Source organism: Leuciscus leuciscus (assembly GCF_965113295.1).
Source record: "Leuciscus leuciscus genome assembly, chromosome: 6".
NCBI classification, from domain to species: domain Eukaryota; kingdom Metazoa; phylum Chordata; class Actinopteri; order Cypriniformes; family Leuciscidae; genus Leuciscus; species Leuciscus leuciscus.
Window position 1 is genome coordinate 24,308,315 of NC_138730.1, and position 21,339 is coordinate 24,329,653.

General features: G+C 36.6%; 1 protein-coding gene across 1 annotated transcript in view; it reads right to left on the minus strand.

The window, feature by feature from the left end:
• Positions 1–21,339, minus strand: part of tox (thymocyte selection-associated high mobility group box) — a 57,874-nt gene that overhangs the window by 17,747 nt on the left and 18,788 nt on the right. Inside the window, exons 2-3 of the mRNA XM_082173868.1 lie at positions 10,462–10,527; positions 8,097–8,204 (exon numbers count right to left, since the gene is read on the minus strand). Of these exons, the coding sequence (XP_082029994.1) occupies positions 8,097–8,204; positions 10,462–10,527 (174 nt within the window). The remainder of the gene's footprint in view (positions 1–8,096; positions 8,205–10,461; positions 10,528–21,339) is intronic.

Below are 21,339 nucleotides of genomic sequence, written 5' to 3' on the forward strand. Positions count from 1 at the left end.
TATTTGTGTAATTATTGTCGAAAGAAGAAAAATAAATTATTATTTTCAGGTAAAAATTATATAAATAAATAAGAGCAGGAATGGATAACAGTTTTGTCGGCTCGAGTCGAGGTGCGATTGTTTATGTGTTCTAACGGAACGTGATGTTTCTTGGTATCCTGTCTTTCTTTTTTTACACTTTCCTTTTTTTGTGACACTGAGGTGCGTAAACAGGCAGCCAAGAAAGAGAACACAGGAAATAAATAACCCTGTGCTGTGGTGTGTGGCTCTGAAAAAAAGTGAAATGCACAAAAATTAAGAGATATTGCAAACATTTCCTACATCTGTGTGTTTTTTGTTGTGAAAAAGAAGACGTTAGATGAGGCCGCGAGTACAAACATATCAAAACATGCTGTCATCTGATGCTGATCTACTTATTGAACTGGAAACTGCAAAAAAAGTTCCAGCTAATCTGAATAAATGCGTTTTCTGAAGCAATGTGCTACGAGTCAGTTCATTTTTCCAATTCCAACTTCTTGTTTAAACATCCTTCATTTTTCAATCTGTAGTCACGTTGTTGGTAATTTAAATATTTTTGCATCATCTATTGAAACCTGAATCAGATCATTCGAAATGAACTAAATGAATATATTCTGAGTCATATATATATAATACATATGTATAAATGAAAATAAATTCTGAGTCAGGATTGTGGGAAATTACCTGTACATTCAGTTCAGTGTTTACTATTCATAATTCAGCTACATTCAGATCGCTACGTATAATTTTAACATAATTTAGGTGTGCGGTTTTCCTCTAAAAGGCTATCTTTCATTTAACAATAAATGGAACATGGAAGAAAAACAACAATTTCAGTGTAAATGAGGACTTTGGATGACACATAGTTTCCGACCAACCCTCATTCACATTACATGCAAAGGAGGGGAAGGAGAAGAAAATGACAAATTTGAGATCCACAACGTGCAAGTCCTTGTCCATTTTCGTGTGACATCATTTCGACTGGACAACAAATCTCTCAGGGAGGTGATTGCCTGTCAAATAGCACAAGGGTAATGGGACTGGTGGGAGATGAATGGCAAATGAGCAGGAGAGTCATTTAAATCTACTATCAATTACTGATGATGGTCATGATGGCTGTATGGAATCATTGTCTATGGGCGACTTCACAGCCAGCAGTCAATCAAAGCTTCACAGCGGAGGGGGAAAGTGAAATAAACTTGGGGAATAGTCATGGATCTGATGCGGTTTACACTGACAATAAGGAAAGAAAGGAGAGAGAACTCTTGTGTTTTTAACATAGTGTAGTGAATGAGTGGCAGAAATGCTTCACCAGCAGAAATTATGCATTAAATTACTGTAGCCTCACAATGGAGATGTGAATTGTTTATAAGCCTTCCATCTTGACAGGCGTAAATCAGCTCGTCATTATGAAAGAAGAGCACATGTACTGAGATATGAGGTGGATGAGAAAAAGCACATTTTGAGATAAGATATACGGTCCATCATTATGCCACAAAATGCATTAAAACAAATTTAGGAGACGCTTTCTGTCGATTTAGAAGGATGGGTGAGACTGAGGCTAGTTGTCAACTGGGGAAGCTGTATTCCAGTTTTTAAATCAAATGTTTTTTTATCTCTAGATGTGGTTTTGTATGTTGGTTTCAAACCCCTAACCACTTCAATTTTGAATAATATATTTTTTTTATAATTTTAGTAATAATAAAATACATTTATAAACATGATAAATGATATGAAAAAGAACACAAAAACATTTTAAATAAATGTAGAAAAATAAATGCATTCTTGTTTTTTTGGTTATTATTAATTTTCTTAATAATAAATGTTATTTTTTATTATTAATTTTTGCGAGTTTTATCTTCTAAAATTGTACTCTGGTAAGTTGTCACATGTTGCCATTTGGAACATTTTATATCAGCACAAGATTCATTGATTGTTTTGTGTTTCAAAATTGTTTTAATGATTTTAACAGTAGGCTACTTCCTATAATTGACAGTGGCATTTTCATTGTGACAATTTACCCCATAAAATGTGACAATATTCCCCAGTATCTGTGCAAAAATATCAATGAGTATTAAATGAACTGTGTCTTTTTTCTTGGGCATTTATCCCTTTACTGCATAAATGTGAAAATGCACTTTCCAAACTTAAATGGCAGTAATTCATAAATGCTTTGGAATACAGGTTGGTCTCTTTTTAAAGAAGACACTCTTATTATTGCACTTCAAAAAATGAAAGTGTAAAAAAGTTATAAAAGTTTAGGTTTACTGTGAAACAAATGTACTGTACTAAACATTTTGTATTTTATACAAAATATATATTTCACAAAATAATTTTTACTATAAAATTGCTATAAAATCAAAACCATATGTCTAACCAAGTTGTGTTCCAAATTTGAAGTTGATATCACAAAAATGTAAGTTCCCAAAGATTTTAAGGTGCTATACCAAAAATAGCCACCTGGTGACACCCATATTCCATTAAATGTTTTGTGACCTGTTCTGCTGTGACGAATTAATACATTTCTGTCAGAATATCACTTCTATCACAAAACAGTTGCCAAATATAGAACCTTAAGTCTCTGATCTTTCTGACGATTTGTGTTTTGTCAAGATTAGAAAAAAAAAGGAATTTGAGTTTTTAAGCTTTCGAATGATACCTAATTTATGATGATTACTAAAATATGTAGAATAGGAAAAAAAGTCAGTAAAAATAAAGAGCGCCAAGCGTCACGCTATCAGGAAGGTGACAGTTAATCCCCTTTCACACATACCGTACAGTCTTTACTGGTAAATTACTGTTAAGAGATCATGTGTGAACAGGACCTTTTTTTAAAAAAATACTGGTAAATCAGTTCTGGCCATTTACCAGAATGAGAAGTTGTACCATTACCAGTAAATTACTGGTATAATGCTGTGAGTGAACAGGACCTTTTTTAAAAAAAATACTGGTAAATCAGTTCTGGCCATTTACCAGTATGAGAAGTTGTACCATTACCAGTAAATTACTGGTATAATGCTGTGTGTGAACAAAGAATGAAGATTACCGGTATGAGTATGTACGAGGTCTGAATGCACTGCTTTGGGCCAATCATAAAGTTCTTATTGAGATTGATACTCTTTAAAAAAATTTTACGTTTTTTAAAATGTTAATGCTTTTTAATAGTTTTTCAATGTAAATATGCGCTAGACGGACATCTTTGACCGTTGTGCCATGTCTCGCAGCTCAAGCCTTCTTTTTCATTCATTAGCGCTGCGGCTCAGCAAAAACGTGTTTTGTGTAATCACCCCCTTATGCCTGTCAAAAATAATGCTGTCAAATTGAACAGATAGTGAAACGAAAGCGCTTCTCTTCATGTGGGCTAATGAAGACAACGGCACAGAGTTTAAAGATAATTTTCCGATGACTGACATCACAGAATTGACCGGTATTTTGGTGCTGTTCTGTGAATGGTCTCTTAATGGTAAAAAGTCAGAACGCAGTTGCTTGTGTGAAGAGCATATTTGTGTATTTACTGGTAAAGTCATTCTAGTAATTTTACGGTAATTTACTGCCATTTCTGTGTGAAAGGGGCATTAGGTGCAACTTTTCAAAAGTTTTTTTTTTTCTGGGCAACACTTTAAGGTATTTGCCTTTCGCAGAAACAAAACTACTCTATTTAAATGATCACTCCAGGATTGGCTGTGGATCATTACCCAGAGCTTCATGTGGCACGAGGAGCGCTCCAACATGTTGTCATGCCCTTCAACCAATTAAATTGCCAAAGAACAGCAAAAGGAAAAGTAAACAACGATAACCTGCGCCTGCAGATGAGGCGGCTTTTTTATAATGTAATTTTGAATAATGAAGATGTCAGGTTAAATGCTACAGTAGTTAAACTTAATAAGGTGCCCTATTTTTTCCCAATCGGCTTTTCATTTGCCATCTAGTCTGGGATTGTGTGAGAGAGGCAACGAAAGCAATTCAGTCTGTAATGAATACCTCTGGGACCCAGGGGCAGTGATCATTTGAATGCAACATTCTTTGGCCGGGCCCCCAAAACAACCTCGGACTCGCTGAGCTGCCGATTACTGTTGAGAGCTTCTGGATAAATGCAGAAGGGCTTGTCTGTCTTGTGCTAGCATCAAGGTCAAGCATTTTGGAGGAGGTTTCTACTTTGTTTAATGGAGGTGACATGAGAGCGTGTGAAGCCTCGTCTGACCCGAGCTGCGGCATCACACCCGGCGTGTCTTATAACCCGAATGGGATCAAAGCATACAGGCACGGTCCACGAGCGACCACTCCCTGTCCGGCACGCTGCATCAGTGCCTTTGAGCAGCTTAAAGCTCATGCATGCATGAATATGCAATTCATGAATATCTCTGAATAATGCATATTATGAGAAATACAATGCTAGAATTATTTGAGCGATTATTTCAGATATACTACTGTTGAAATATTTAATAAATAGGTTGTATAGGAACATTAGTTTGGCTCAAGAGAACATTTCTGAACATGTCTGAAATACACACACAAAAAAAAACACATGTAAGAACGGGCCTCTTCATTCCCAGGAGAGAGCACAAGGTTAGTTTATGCATGTTTAAAATGCACAGCTTTCTCCTGGTCCCCCAAGAGCTCTGCAACATCTGGGGGGAGGGGGTGGGGGATGGATACGAGCAACTCTATATAAACCCACACAGAAATCTGACAACCCCCCTCATCAGAGACTATATACATGTCAAACCATTGCGGCGGGCAAATACATTCTGTGCAAGAAACAAACAAATAACATATCGTAACTGTCTCTGCTGCTCTTATAGTTAGGGATAGTATTAACATCAAATGCACTTCCTGAATGCCGCATTGCATCTTCTATAACACAGATAAGACCATTTCAACCAAATGTGATTGTTAAACACTTATCAGGTTTAAACAAAAACCAAGAGTTGTTAAGCGAACATTGCTCGTTCTGTGAGTCAAGGCGAGCGCTTTCACAAGTAGTGTCTTTGAGCGTAGTCCAGAAATATGAGAAGTGTGTATATTTTTAGTGTTCGCTGAGTGTATGCTGTAGTCGGCTTTATCTAGCATCGCTGGCACACGCTACTTCATCTTGCTGCTGCATTTAAAATAAATAAACGTTGATACAGAGCGCTTGTGGGCTGACATGCGCTCAACACTCCGCCATTTTGGGCTAATAAATGTGGCTTTTATTTCATGGCCAAGAAACACATGGTTTGGGGTTGGAAGAAGGGGGAATGAGGAGATTGTAAGATAGGAGAGAACCTGTGTGCAGACAGACAGTGCTGAGCTGCAGTCTGGCCTATGAATGCTCTATGTATTTTAACATTTCATTGATTCAGTTTATTTTTTTTCTTCTGGGCTGTTATTATTGTTATGTCTCTCAGAGTGGAACGGATCTCCACTTGCAGAGATGCTCAGATGGATAACAGTATCACATTTTGTCGCTTCAAGCAGCTACGAGGCTTTCAAAAGTGTTGTCAGTCAGTGGGGATGTTTTGAAGGCAAAAAGGCATGCAGATTTCAAAGAGATTAACAGAAGTTTTTAAATGTCATTTTAACACATGCCCGTTTTCTTTATAAAAAAAAAGTCCCTCTCATCACCAGCTCTGATCTCAAGTTAAATTTCCAACAACTAAATATTTTACATTATTTAAAGCCAATATTATCAAAAAGAGATGCTCATAAGAATGTACCTTTTAACATAATATAATATAATATAATATAATATAATATAATATAATATAATATAATATAATATAATATAATATAATATAATATAATATAATATAATATACACATTTTCCCCCCATGCCTCGGTCAGTGTTGGTCGGCCCGAAAACCGCTTTTTGAGGTTATATATAGTTATATAGTTCATAATTGTTTAACTGTTTAATCTTTTTTGAAAATAGGTTATTTAATGGCTACTTAATGGCACATTCCATTGAAACAACTTACACCATATAGTGTGACAACATGCCTCGCTATAGCATGTTGAACTGTATCTTTTTCTGGGCAATGTCAAGCTTTTATTTTGTAACCGAGATTTTAAGGTATGTGTCAATTCAGAAACTGAATAAAAAATTACAACTAGCCCCCCATAGCCTAATATTTATATATATGTATATTTGTCTATCAAATATAAAATTGTGCCAGAATGGTTTTTCAACACCTTTGAAAGAAGAACAAAAAGGTAATCAGTTTATTTGTCTATAAATTCCATTTTGTATGTTTGATCTAGACCAGTTTTTGCTTGCTCCACTACACACATTTTGGCTCCATTTCGTAAGAGCAAAATGGCTTTCATTACGAGATCTTAAGGTTCCCCCACCTCCAAAATCCCAATTTAACCCCTGCACGCGATGCTTTGCTATTCCAACTGCAGCGATGTGAAAGGCCACCTCTAGTTTCAGTATCTATGCACATAAATTACATCTTTAACGGTACACTCAACATCATTGATCTCAACCAATCGCTCTGAGGACCGGCTTATGAGAGTAACAGTGTTGTTCATACCAGTGCACAGACCACGGCAGCATTTAGATCTTTAAAATCAACCTACAGTTTAACAGATCAAATCAAAAGGACTTCAGCAACCACTCATTTAAAAACCATGATCTTTACACTTCGCCTTGGCAGCTTTCCAGGTTGCCTTTGTTTCGTATTATAGAGCAGATTAAAAGACGCAATTGCAGTACATGTTTTGCCTTTAGCACTGGAGCTGCGGATGGTTTTCAGCTTCAGTTTTAGCTTCCTGAGTGTGAAGTTTAAAATAGGCACAGGGGTACACTTCTCTCTAATTCGGTTAATGTGTGTTTAAAAGCAGGAGAAAGCTTTGTGGCTACGTACCACACACCGAGGTCAAGGTGAATTCAACTGTTGTTGCCAATAAAAGTAATTACCTGTTCCCAAAAGAGGGAAAGAGAGAGAGAGAGAGAGATGCAAGGAAGCACGAAAACAGCTGAGAGACTGCAGCTCATAAGCAAAAGGAAGTAATATCTACAAAGGGAGTTTTAAGATTCAAAGGGAAACATAAAAGTAGTGCTAGACTCAAAGCAGCTCTAAGATTACAGCAATCCTATTCATACATGTGAAATCAATGTGGAGCTCAATGGCAAATAAAAGTGTGATCTACACAACAATGGATTGCAGGATGCAGGGACAGACAGACTGTATAAAGTACAATGGACCCTTTTCACAGACTTTGATGTATTTCCACTTTAATTTAGCAGGTTAGCTTCTCTCTCTCTCTCTCTCTCTCTCTCTCTCTCCCTTAATGTACATAATTTAATATAAAGTTAAAATAGCAGGACCCTTTTGTGTCATATAACTCTGGAATTAAAAGAAGAAAAATCTAGCTAACTAGTAGGTACTGCTGCAAAGGAGTTTAAGGCGTCGCTTCACAGCATTCTCTAAATTAGCATTAGCGACCAGAATAACCGATAACATTTAAATTGTGACAAATTAATTTAGAAGCTATATCTCTTCAATTAGAAACTGTGATTATTTTCTTGTTTTATTTGTAGTTAGTTAGTTAGCTAGCTAGCTAGTTTCATTTTCATATCGTGTAAGACATTTTGATACGCTAATATGACATGTTATATACAGCGCCTTCACAGACGATTTCAAATACAGCTGCTAAAGAAGTGACAGCAAATTGTTGTAATCTATCTCTCTATTAATTTATTAATATTCATTTTCTTTTGATTAACTCTTCTAGAAAGTCAAAAAACTTAAGAGATTTATTAAATTTACCGTTATTGGTCGATCATTAATATTTACTTGTGCTGCTAATTTCCTCTATTTTTACATTATATTAAATGTCTGTTATATCTAACGCTCACTTAAATTAATCTTTAAAAACTCTAATAATTTAATAAAACTGTTAAATGTAATCTGTAGCAAATCTCAAAATGAATATCTATTTTTCATACTGTACATCTTCACTTGTAGCCTTTAAAATGACAAACCCGTAAATGTAAAAAGGGTCCATATGGATGAGACACACACAAAAATCGTCAGTTGATGTTATTTTTAAATGATGGGCATCTGGTCGGCGTTGGTGTGGGGTTATTTACCCATGTCAGACGGTGGCCGTCCGTGTGTGTAGGGGTCTCTCTTTTCCAGTGTCCGCCGGCCTGTTTGTTGCTGTGCTGCGTCTGGCTGGGACTGGCAGGTACGCGGAACTACAGTGGGATGCAAGGCCAGGGGGTCAACCGACACAGCAGGGTAACAAGAAACATGCTCATGCAAGACTCATCACAACTTTCAACTTTCATCACTCTTCAATCCATTTTTTTAGCTCTGTGTTCTTTAGATTCTCAATGCATCTTTCATCTCCACCCACATTAAAGCTGTAGCAAACATGCAGCGCTAGCACCTTAAACACAGTGACCAGGGATGTACAATGCAGACAATGCACATTTTAAACCAATTTCAGGCTATGTAATGGCTCAATAGGACCGTATGCAGCTTTTCGTGTTAAAAGAAGTAACTCTGAAACAAGTAAGTGACCTATAATTTAGTGCACTTTCCTTTACATTCTCCTGAATGCATTTGCTACAGTGTGCTGAATAATTCATGAGTCAAATATCATTTATTTATTTTTCCTCGTCCTATTGAGAGCCATAACACCACTGGGCTTAGTCTCTACAGCCTACAGGTTAGACTGTAATTCCCACTAATTCTCTATATCACAATGTATTGTGAATGCTTATTGAAGAGCTTTTAGGACTCACATAAGATATGTGCTGTGCTGAACATGAACATGAAAATGACTTTTCAAACACAAAGCAAAGCATGTAACCTCAACATAACATCATAATTAGGCAAGTCAGTGGAAACCAACAATTAGCATTTAGTTTCAGTTGACAATTATCTAATAAATTTGTCCACTGATATTAGATTAGATTACACTGAAAAGTAAAAAATAAAATAAATAATCAGTAACACTAATTTGCTGCTATATTATATTATTATTATTTTATTATTATATTATATAACATTATATTATATTATATATTGTAGTTGAAATAATTGTCCTAACTAGTCAGTTGATTGACCATCATGCCCCATGTTTGACCAGCAAACTTAAATATATTTTTTGTTATTGCACAAAAAGCTACAACTTTGTCAAACTGCAAGCGAATGTGTTCATGATTAAATATACAATTTTCGACATGTGTGAGAAAGGTGTGAATTGCACCTTCACACATTTCAGGAGAACAGAGACCTGTTAAACGTTACTTATGTCAAACTAAAAGACAGAAGATGTTTTGAGCAGGTTGCCAAACCATATGGACAGTTTTTTCTTAAAACGTGTTTCATTATTAAATTTACTTTATCAACTGGAATAATTATTCATAACACTTTTTTAACTTGTAATGAGAAAAACACAAGTGAGATGGGGGAGGAAGGGAGTTATTTGAGAGCGGGAGCTATTGCACATTACATTCTACATGTCTTACATTAAAGGCCAAACTCTGTGATCCACAAACAGATTGAATTCATTGTGTTTACTGCGTCGAGGCGCTTTGCAGAAAAGTTGTTTTTAACCTCGAGAATTATTCTACATCCCATTGCGTATAGTATTCGAAGTTTGAAATGTCAAAATGTAGCTTGCTTAAATTTAATAGAATGCAAGCACAGTTCAGATCAATGCGTCTATAAAAACAGGCCAAACCCAAACAGCTCATGACAAAAGCAGGAAGGAAATGTTTTAATAGAGCAGCAGCATCATACATAGCCTGCTGCTGGCTGATACAACTAGCAGGGAGAAAAAATCCTAAAGTTTGACTCTAAACGTACTAGTTTGCATGTGCACACATGATCAGTCCATCTACAGAGCATCACATTATCATTCACTTCCCTACAGCAGAATGTGGCAGGTGTCCTAAGGGGCGCTAATTAACCTGTAGCCTTAATTCATTAGGCAAACATGTAGAAGGTCCCGTAAGACAACCTGCACTCCTCAAGAAGGCATGTTCACCCTTGACCTTAATGCACCGAACTGCATGTTTAGTTAAAAAAATTAATCAAGCTGTGCTTTTTATATCAAGATGTGCTGAACCATCTAGTCGGCAAAGTCACTGATGAAACAGCCTTTTATCTTGGTTGTTCGAATAAGTGCAAGTATCCTGAAATAAACTTCCCTTTCGATATGTAACTAGAGGAGAATTGCACTGAATTGCCTTTTATAAACCCACGGCCTTGTGTGGAGTCCATACTGTGTGTCGTTTTTAATGAAAGTGTAAATGGAGGAAATGAAAGCCTGCGACAATATGCATTAAAGCTTCATTTCATTAAGCTTTAAATGCTTTGTTTACATGTTATAATAGCCCCTGATTATGGTGGCGACTGATAGTGGCTCTAATTTGTGATGCGCCGGCTTAAACTTGTTTAATTACGACTTAAAACAAAAGGAGTGAGCAGTAATTAACCCACCTGGTTCCCTGGCACAAAGTCCTGGCTGGGCTCTGGCATACTCATGAACATGTTTTCACTGTCGTACTGCAAACAGACAGAGAGAGAGGAAAAAACAATGAATAAACAGTCAGAAATGTTAGCTTGACACATAATATGAGCCACAGAATGAGACAGAGCCACAGAACATGCGGTTGGTATTTCTGTTCAGTGCTTTCTTCCCAAAACGCAGAGCTCGAAGACAATTAGTCTTTGAAGTCCCCGCCGTATCAGATGGAGATGTCAGTGATTTGATGTAATTAGTACAGTGGTAATTAAAGTTGCTGGTTGAGGGGGATTAATGAAATGCTTTCATGTGTGCAGTGGAATACAACAGAGGGAGTTTGATGAGCCCACACAAGGATAGACCTGAGCCTGTAGGAAGGGTACAGGTGTCTCACCGCAGATATAAACATACAAAAACCTGTTAAATTGACAGTTTGACTTATTATACAGTACCATCAATGGACCGATAAATCAATATGAAATTAAGACAAGCTGATAATCAAATAAAAAATGTTTTATTTACACTAAGATTTTATAATTGGCTTACCACAAGTGTGTAATTTCTACTGGCAGCACCAAATTAGAGTTGCTAATTTTGCAATAATTATGCTGATATTGTCACCGAAAATAAATGCTTCACCTTTACAGTCAACATTAAATAAAAATTGATATATATATATTAATATTACTTCCTTAATTTATGTTCCTGGTCTTCTTGTGTATGATTCAATGGTGCATATTATTCCAAACAGAAATTCATCTGTTTTTATCTTGTAGCCTTTTTTTTTTTATCAGATTTATTTATTCTTTTTTTAAATATAAAAATTATATTATATCTTGTAATATTAATATTATTAAATATATTCATATAATTGTAAAATATTAAACATAAATGTAAGAAAATTAAGTCAAGTCACCTTTATTTATATATCGCTTTATACAATACAGATTGTTTCACAGCAAATGCTCCGCCTCTGAAACAACTCGCTGACGTCATGTATTCCCTCATACTTTTTCAACCCCTCCTTTCCAACAATCCGGCTCTATTCTGGCACGTAATCTGCACGTCAATTTATTCCAGATGGATGAAATCAAGCCTTTTTTTTCTCATTAAATATCCTGTTTCACTCAGAATTATGTCAGATTACAGAAGTAAAATGAGTTGCACATGCATGGTATTTCATGTTGACTTTAAAGTTCTAAAACTGTTTTTGCTTTTTTCTTGAGATTTAATAAGAAAACTTTATGAAACAAGAACTGGTAATGAATCTTCTATACCTCCATGACTCAGTTCAGCCACAGTGTCTTTTACAGTACACATGCAGCTTGTGCATTCACCTGCTGAAGATGCTCAAAACAGCTTCAGCTGAGTCAGTGCAGGTTAAATGTGTGATGAAGGAGAATGAGCCTGTGACCCAGCTGTGCAGCACACCTGGGAAATTACAGGAGCTCACACTGGCTGCCTGCTACAGTCCACTCAGCAACACACTTGCACACACAAATTCTGCTGACACGCCTTCCTGACAAACACACGCCAATTTACATCTGCTCCACTTCTTTAAAACCCATGAAAAATGACTGATTAACATCAAAAGCAGAAATCAGATATGTTTTAAGTTGACTGTGAGGGAATGGCTTTCTCCGCAAAAGGTCCCGACAGCGTTGTCATTAACACAGATCCATGACACTTATTTGAGTGTTACGAACGAATGAGAGAGGACATCACGAAGAAGAGGAGATCGAGTGAGAAAGGAAACTCATGGTTGATGCCTGTCACTGGCTGAATGTTTATATTTCTGTTCATCCAAGCAGCACATCTCATTTCATTATGCCTGCTCGAGATAATTCTATGGAAATGAAATGGCAATAATCCTAATGAAAGCCTATCACATTGCGACCTTTTAAGTGTGTGAGTTGATGGGCTGATCTGATTGGTTTTTGCACACGGATGACAGTTAATTTCATGCTAGCTTATTGATTGTGATTAATGTGATCAGGCTGATCTAAGAAGTGGCTATTCTTAAACTATGAAATTTGCTGTTTTTAAAACAACATACAAGATAGTCATGAGTGTACCAAAATCAATTCATAAGAAGGAAAACATTTTGAAAAATATTGAAAAAGCATCACATTTTTCAGCTATGCTGCAGTTAGACACATGCTCTGTTACAAAACCTAGGAGCTGCCTTTCTGTTTACTTAGGTAGCAGCTTAATTGAATTGGGACCTAGTAAGCTGCCTTCATAAACAGCCAGTTATTTATAACAGAAGATTTGAGACGCAGCCGTTCAAACCATATCCATTTTTATAAAGATTCTCTCTGGTTTCTCCCTGTTATGACCTTTAACATGGCTCGCTCAGTGTTTGTGCGCAGTTCTATCTGCTTAGCTCTTACCCTATCAGACACAATTTGCATATGAATGTGCCAGTGGAAACTGTGAGGTGGCCTTAGCTGAAAAAGTATAACCTCAGAGCTAAACACATCACACTGACACCAAATCCATCCAGCAACAGTTGGCCAACACCCTCCCTCAACTATACGCCGACTGCACTTTCGAAGCAAACCCGGCAGTGCGAACTCCATTTTGCAAGTTGTACAGGCCGATTATGACTGATTCGTGCAAACTCGCATTTCTCAATCTTGTGGCAAGCAGGGAGCCATTTTGTGTCATTGTAGCTTTTCTTTCAGAGCCTGAGGTGCCATTACATGACCAATAAAACCACACCTAGTGCAGATTGTCATTCTAAAATCTGACAGCTCAACTGCATGCACTACACAAATTATTGCATTATTAGCAAAAAACACCACAAGAGTCCATTATCAAACTACAGGGCCGCAGGCATCAGCTACATCCTAAAATAAACAAGTTTTAGTGTGAAAAGCAAGAAAGTATCTGTGCGAGCAGGTCAACAAACGACTACAATGTGCGTTCAGCAGCTGCCGCGCTGATGCAAATGAGGTATCAAATAACAAAAACAACAAAAACAAAACAGGGCCTAATGGCTGCGGGACTGTAAATCGATCCCTTCCACACTCCGCCCCGAGCGTCTGGCAGCTTCATAGAAAGCTTAGGTAAAAGAAATTGATCCCAACTGACATGACCACATGCTAACAAATTCCTCATTATGATTAATAGGAAGTGTTCCTTAGGGGAAGGAGGGTAATGACATGCTAGTGTTCTCCCAGAATAATATTAGAAAGTCTGTGGCAACACTTATTAGCTCTGTAATTAAACTGTTCATCCTTAAATGACTCCCCTGGTTCAGAACGACGAGGCCTACGGGCCAAAGTGTGTGTGTGGGGGACTGAACTGTGGCCAGGGATGTGTTCATTCGCTAATGCCCGTATTTATCTTACAAGGGGTTTTCTGTTAATTTATTCTAATTAGTGTCACTGGAGGGTCTTGGAGTTGACTGTCGATCAGAACGAGGTGTTTAAGAGAGCTGTATTTGATTCTAATTCAACGCTAGCTTAAAAATGTCCTCAATTAGCATGTGTGAATAGGGCCAACCCAGTCTCACAGGAAAACGTAACTATTTGACAAGGTGGTGATTTTGTATGAATAAAAGGTAGGGTATAGGCAATTTGTTTTATAAACACTTTTTGTTCTACTATTGAAACATCCTGGTAGCAATAAATAATAGAAGTGGTCTAAATATTAAAACATGTATATCTTCTATGGAAGTCACAGGACCAAAAAATGTTCGTCCAATCGTTGCATTTGGTCTGAATGCAATGATTGGACAATGCCTTACCTTCCTGTCAACATATGAGACAAATGGCTGGCAAAATGAGTCGGAAATGCGCACATGCTAATTATGACCTAGAGTGAAATGAAAAAAAGTGAAAATGTCCATTTTGGTCGAATTTGAGGATTTCACAAAAATGAGTTCATTAAGCTCTCATCTAGTGATCCCAATGCTCCAAATAGCGATTAAACATCTAAAAGTATCTTTATTTGTACGTTTTCTAAGAGTAGTACCTTTCCCTTGTCCATGAAAAATGCTGTATTTCTCTGATCGCTTCTCAACGGCTTTGCTTCCCCTCAGCACAAGTTTGGTATCGTTTTAAAGTGCAGCATTCCAACTTTGTGAATACTCATAGCGAATTCTCGATAGCATGAGTCTGAACCGATGAAATGTGATTTTCAAACTCATGCTGATGTTAAACAAAACAATCTTACACGCACTGACTGACACATCCGAAGTGTGCGCACAAAGACACCTCAGAAAGTGCGCAATCCCGATTTACACAGAATTACAGTATTTCAAAATATTTGTTTTGGCTAGTATTCATGCAAGCATTATCTGTTATGTCTTATGTGAACGTTTAACTGTTGGGGAAAAATATCTGATGTGTAACATTATATTAGATCCATGCAGTACAGTAGATCTTAATATATAGGCTGTCTGTTTCATTAATGTTAATCAAACAATTGTGGTATCATGGTATTATCAAATATTTGGTTTTGACTTGGTGTGTGCCAAATTTGGTGTTTTGATATATCATTTTGAATGTTTTTAATAGTGAATGTGAAAATAACTAACTCATTTTTGAAAAAATGTAAAGGTAATTTAATACCGTCTCTTGTCTCGTGACGCTTTGCAGATTCTGCTATGTGTGTTTTGAAGGCGTTGCTTTAGAGACGCTATGAAGGGAGGGAAGGATCTTCTTTTAAAGCTATGCTTTAAAATTGCTAGCCTGTCCGAAATTGCCTACCCTACCTTTAATACGATGTGAATCATATATTTTTTTTTTATAATTGTCAACACTATGTATATATATAGTATGGTCAGTATAGTCTGATTCTCATGACTTTTATGAGCATTTTTAATCAACGTCAAAATTAATCACAACACTCAAAACGACTCATCCAAAACCAATAACTGTTACTGTTTATGTTTACGTGCCTACAGTTCATGAGAATAAAATCAAAATGATTATGCACCGACTGTTCATATGACAACGTATAGTTAAAAAACAAACATTAAGAACAGAGTATTGTACAAACAGAATGACAATGTAATTAGGATCAATTATCAGGTACTTCCTCAACGATATTAAGAAACCGGAATCATTAAGCGAAATAGGAACCAGAATCGTTAAGTCCTGAGATTCCCATCCGTAATCAAGAGAGTAATAGCTTTCAGCACCTGCAGTCTGAGAGGAGCTGGTATCAGTGTACTGCTCTTTGAGCTCTCCAGAGGTCAGCAGGATTTCTGCAGAGCCCCCCTGCCCGGCCTCATCATCCCAATGTGTACACAGATAAAATGGAAACATTCTGGCTAAACCTATATAACCCCCACCCTGAGCTCTCCCCCTCCTCCTGACAAACTCTTTTTCCTGGCATACACTATTATATAAGAGTACCAGCTATTGAGGAGGAAGGTACCAGGGCACCCTGCCAACCTCAACCAGCTCTGAACAACTCTCTATTAAAATATATGAGGAACTTCTGTTCCTCTAATCTTAAGTGTTTGCCACTTAGCTGGGCCGGGACGGACTTCTGAAAGGTTCTGGGATGAAAACAAGCTGTGAAGCTGGGATGATGTTAAACCCTTATGTTTTATGTTAGGACCAGTCTGTGCCCTTGAGCGAAGTACTTGGCCACTCCAGCTAATTATATTGTACTGCATTCACAAAAAAACTCCTCAAACATCCATATTTGACAGCGTGCCACTGTTTTTCCAAAACTAGAATTATGGGCTGTAATATCAACATGATACGCTATTCATTTATGCACAGCGACAATTTGAAAAACAGACGCAAATGAAGGCCTTTCAGATCACAGCAAAATATTGCATTTGCAGCAAAACTGCATTTGGTATGTTCGCATAGCGTGTGTAATATAATAAAATCTATGAAATGTTGCATTTGTTATATGAGCAAAATACATCTTCGTGAGGATTTGTAAATGAGCGTATTATGCAAAAGAAGGTGCAAAATATATGCATGTGTGGAATTATGAAACAACTTAATTTTGAAAAGTGCTAATGATGATAAAGGTCTTCCTGAAAAGTCATTCTAACTGAAATGTGTCTAAAATTTGCAGCTATTAAAATCAGATTTTAAGGTGTTGAATTCCAACTTAAGTATCATAAATTTCACATTCGAGCCAATTTTATGTAACTCAAACCTAATCTTTCTCACCGTAAATGAACCCAATAAATCAAATTGTGAAAGAAACGCTCCCTCTCCCTCAACGAGAGCCATAATTGTATGCAAATGTTATACAATAATCTGTATTCTATATCTGAGCATGGTAATGAGATTGGTTGCTCTACATTATTCATATTGTACAGATCCAATATAAACAGATATCATAAGAAGGGGGTAGGGAACCTAGGAGAGACGCATCCCAGCTAACAGGGAACATTCCCATAATTTTCACTAACGTTCTTTAAAAGTTGTGTAAATATTAGAAGAAAAAAAAGTGATCTGGTCTTTAATAATGTTCTCAAAACATTAGAAAAAAGAAGAAAAAAAAAACATTATTTATACATGGTTCATGGAACATATTATTTGGAATGGTTTAGTTGGACGTTCATCTATTAATTTTTAAACATTACTACTTGTTTGATCATAAAAGAGAATTGAAGAGAACATGAAGTAACAAGACACACGCATAAGGAACAAACAATGAATGCAATCTGTATATAGAATATACAGGCAAACAGGAATAATACACTGACTTCATCCCAGCTAAAAATATGTTCTTAGAATGTTCAGCCAACATTCCCATTAAGTTATGAAAATGTTATTTCTGACTGTTTTTTAAACATTCAAAACATCAATTTTATTTATGTATTAAGAGCGTTTTTTCTTGTTTATGTGAAAGTCAGAGGAGCATTCCACTTTATAATTTTGAAAATGTTTAGAAAAGGTTATTTCTGAATGTTTTCTGAATGTTCAAAACATGTCGTTTTTAAAATGTTTTATGAACATTTTGTCCTAACATTTACATACATTTTAGTGAAAGTTATGGGAACGTTCCTTGTTAGCTGGGATTGAACCTAAGCAATCAGGACTTTGAACTTCCCCTATACTGTAACAGCATTTAAGATGATTGTGAACTAAATTCTCTCATTATCTTTCTTTGTTTGAAACTCCGTATGAAACAGTTAATATACACAGAACACAAACTTGTGCTGTTTTCTTTTTCTATAGTGTTGTTTTCCACGTCTTGTTAGATTTGACTTGTGTGCTGTCTAGTTGTATGTTTGAGTTTGTGTTCTTTTTTCCCTTGTTTAACTTGGTGGGGTTGTGTTTTTGGTATAGAAATGCTCTTTATGATTCCATATTTTGGACTGTGTACTTCTCATACTCTTACACAGTTTAGTGTAGTACTACAGTAAAATCTGAATCCTAAAGTAAAGTCTTATCTGTTATTTTTGTATCAATATTTAATGCACTAAACCGTTTTTGGTACTTAAAATTGTTCATTTGAAATCCATGCGGCTTTAAGAAATGAATTGCCTACATTTATGTATTTTTATCACTTGAATTCATATAAACATAAATATAAAAAGGGTGGCACAGTGGCTCATTGGGTACTGTCACCTCACAGCAAGAAGTTCCTCTTCAGAAATAATGTTTTCATAACTGAATGGGAATATTAGCACATGTAAGAACATGTTTTTGTTAGCTGGGATGATGCCACAGACATACTGGTGACAGAACAGATTACAAACAAAGGACATTTCGAGGTCTTTTTGGTGAAGCTACACAGATTATCATGCATTTCCTGTGGAACCGGAGGCTGATGGCACTCTCTTGTTTCAACAGTTCTCTCTGCTGTAGCAGCACCCAATCAAAATGGCCGCCGTTCAGGAAGAAGGGTAATGAGATATGAGTGCAATGGAATGCTTTGCGCCGAACATAATCATGCAACTTGCGTGCAATCAATGAGCCCCCGCATCATCTCCCGTGATTGCCTGTTGTACAGACGCGGCTAATGTTTCACCGTAGAAGACGTGGCATACTTTCCGCCGCCATGCATCATGTTTGACTTCTACGACTTTGTAAATGGCAAAAAATATAAAATGATCCAAGAAACAAATAAGAAAAGAGGAGCCAATTGAATATATGTGTTGAACAGTGGGGCCATTATTTTGATGTTTATAGCTCTTGGCAGATCTTGTAGATTTCTTTTTTATTGGATGCTGTATATTGACCCCTTTGTCAAATTGGCTTTATGCATTTGCTTCTCTGGCACTGGATGATATGTCTAGAAGTGACATCTCTCCTGCTCAGTGATACATACTGTAATCAAATAGAACGAATCCTATTTCTGGCGTTGCACCTGTGCTCAGACTTTATTGCTGTGCTGTACTCATCATTTCATGTGACGCAGATGTGAATGGCATCATGTTTTTTTCCCACAAATGTTTTAGTGTGGTACAGCTTTCAGTCATTAAATGCAGTTGTTTGGCAGGAATGCAGCATAGGCCTTGATTGTTAGTATGACAGTTTTTCACATTGTATGAAACCATTAAGGAACCATTTTTGCTGCACCGACTAGGACATTTTGAGCGTCTCTCTCTCTCTCTCTCTTTCCCTCTCTCTCTCTCAGTTGTCCAGATGTGAATCAGAGCTTTTTTTCGCGAGACTGGAACCAATTTCATTCCTCATCAGTTTCTTATGGAAGGTCAGAGTATGGGAAAATCAAACTGCGAGTGTGTATTCTTTCCACACCCTGTGGTTTAAATGCACTCACTACTCAGCACCATGCTCATTTTCGTCCCCTTTTATGTTAGACTAGGAGCCGCTGAAATATATGGGCCCCCTAAAATATCTATCATAAAACCTCTTGAACTGACAGAAATGGATATAATGCATTTTTCAATGCTAATGTGCTTTTTAAATGTGAAATACTTCACAGCTGTTTTATCTCCAGCGTGTTTTATTTATTTATTTTGAACATCTGAAATGTTCAGATTAAGGGTTTTATTAATAAGTTAAATTAAATTATTTTATTTTGTTTTCAATAAACTGCAATAAATTATTATGTTTTAAATTGAATGCAGGTAATGCAGGCAAATGTCAACAAGCTTTAAAAAACTACAACATTTAAAATAAATAAATAAAGAGTAAGATTATTATTATGATTAATTTATTAATTTATTTTAATGCAGGTAATGCAGACAATGCAGGTAATGTGAATATGCTTAAAAATTCTCCAAAATGTACAAAAATGGGTAAAATTATTATTATTTTTATTTTTATACAGGTAATGCAGCAATTTAGGTCAATGTGAATAAGCTTAAAAATACTCCAAAATGAGGGGAAAAATTAGAAAAATTATTTAAAAAAATATATATACTTTTTATATTTATGTTTAAGTAAATTTATTTGATTAAGTAACGAAAAGCAACCAAATTATGTCTTCTTTTTGATACTTTATTTAAAAAAAACACTAAGTACGTCAAACACAGGCAAGACAGAGAAAAATGCAAATGTCTACAAAAAAATTATATTTTGTTTTGACTCCAGTCATGGTCTTTGCATATATTGTTATGTCTGAGTTCAAATGAACACAAAACCCCAAATCTGTTTAAATTCAGTTCTCTCCACTCTTTCCTCACACTCATTTTCACAACATACATGAGATGATATATTATATGAACACATTTTGCTCCGGCTGTATATACATGACTGCATTAGCGACTGTTGGCAGATTGAGGGAAATAATTAATCCCATCATCTTGTTATCAGCCGCTCCGTATCAACTTGAAGGTACATCTGGCCTTTCAGACCTTCTGCCGACCTCCCTATGTCAACATGTGTGGACCCTTAAAAGCAGCCTGTCAGGTAATAAAATATATTCCTCTGCCTTCTCCCAAGATGCTAATGCTGTCTTGGAGATGTGCCAGAAACACTCTCCGTTTCATTTCTGATCAGCAGATGCTCGAATAGTATCAACATCCAAATGTACACCTTTGGTTTCCCCTGGTGTAATTAGTCACCGGTGAAACTTCACATTCTAAACATGTCAACGTTTATAAAACACAGAGAAGGCAAGAAAAATGTGAGCATAATGGCACGCAGTGGAAAGGAGGACGTATGGGCGAAAAAGAGAGGTTTCCTCATGGTTTAATTTCATCAGAAATCTAAAGGTCAAACACTGTTACTAACAGCAATAGCTCTGCGCGAGACGCACACTCGAATGGTTCCCGTGCAGAAAATTATAGCTGATTCCCCAGATATGTGTACATTATGATTTCTTTTATATTAAAATAAAGAAATAAACAAATACTCGATACGAGTCGCTGTCGATAGCAACCACTTCTCTGAGAGGAACACGCAGGGGTTTGTTGTCAAACCAAATTATACACATTCTTTCCATGGATAAACCGTAGCCTGAATAATAAGCAGCCACAAAAGTGGGTCAGGGTCGTCATGGAGAGAAATAGAGGCAAAGGGAGAGAGAGAGAGAGAGAGAGAGAGAGAAGGGGGGAGTGTTTCTCTCTTTGCTCCCTAGCATTCAATATCAAGAGTGGCAGTCATCTTTGACTTCAAATCATTCCTCTGATGAATAACCTTTGTCTGTACTGCATTACGGCACAAAGTGATTTCTTTTTTCACCCCCAAACCCCCCCTCCTCAAAATGGCAATTTTCTGAGAGCCTGAAGCTGAACTGAAAGAGTCTTCATTCGTGTTCCACCACTGTAATTTATTACAGTGAGCTAGAGTGACTTTCATGACTACCTATAGAGGCACTCTGATATTAGGCCCAGAGATGAGGATGAAGTATAAATCACTGGCTGGCTCTTATTGAATTGGTACGATTTCATGTCGAGCCGAGAAACCAAGTTGGGCTTTTCCCTTTTGCGCTCTGCCTCCATGGCGTTATGC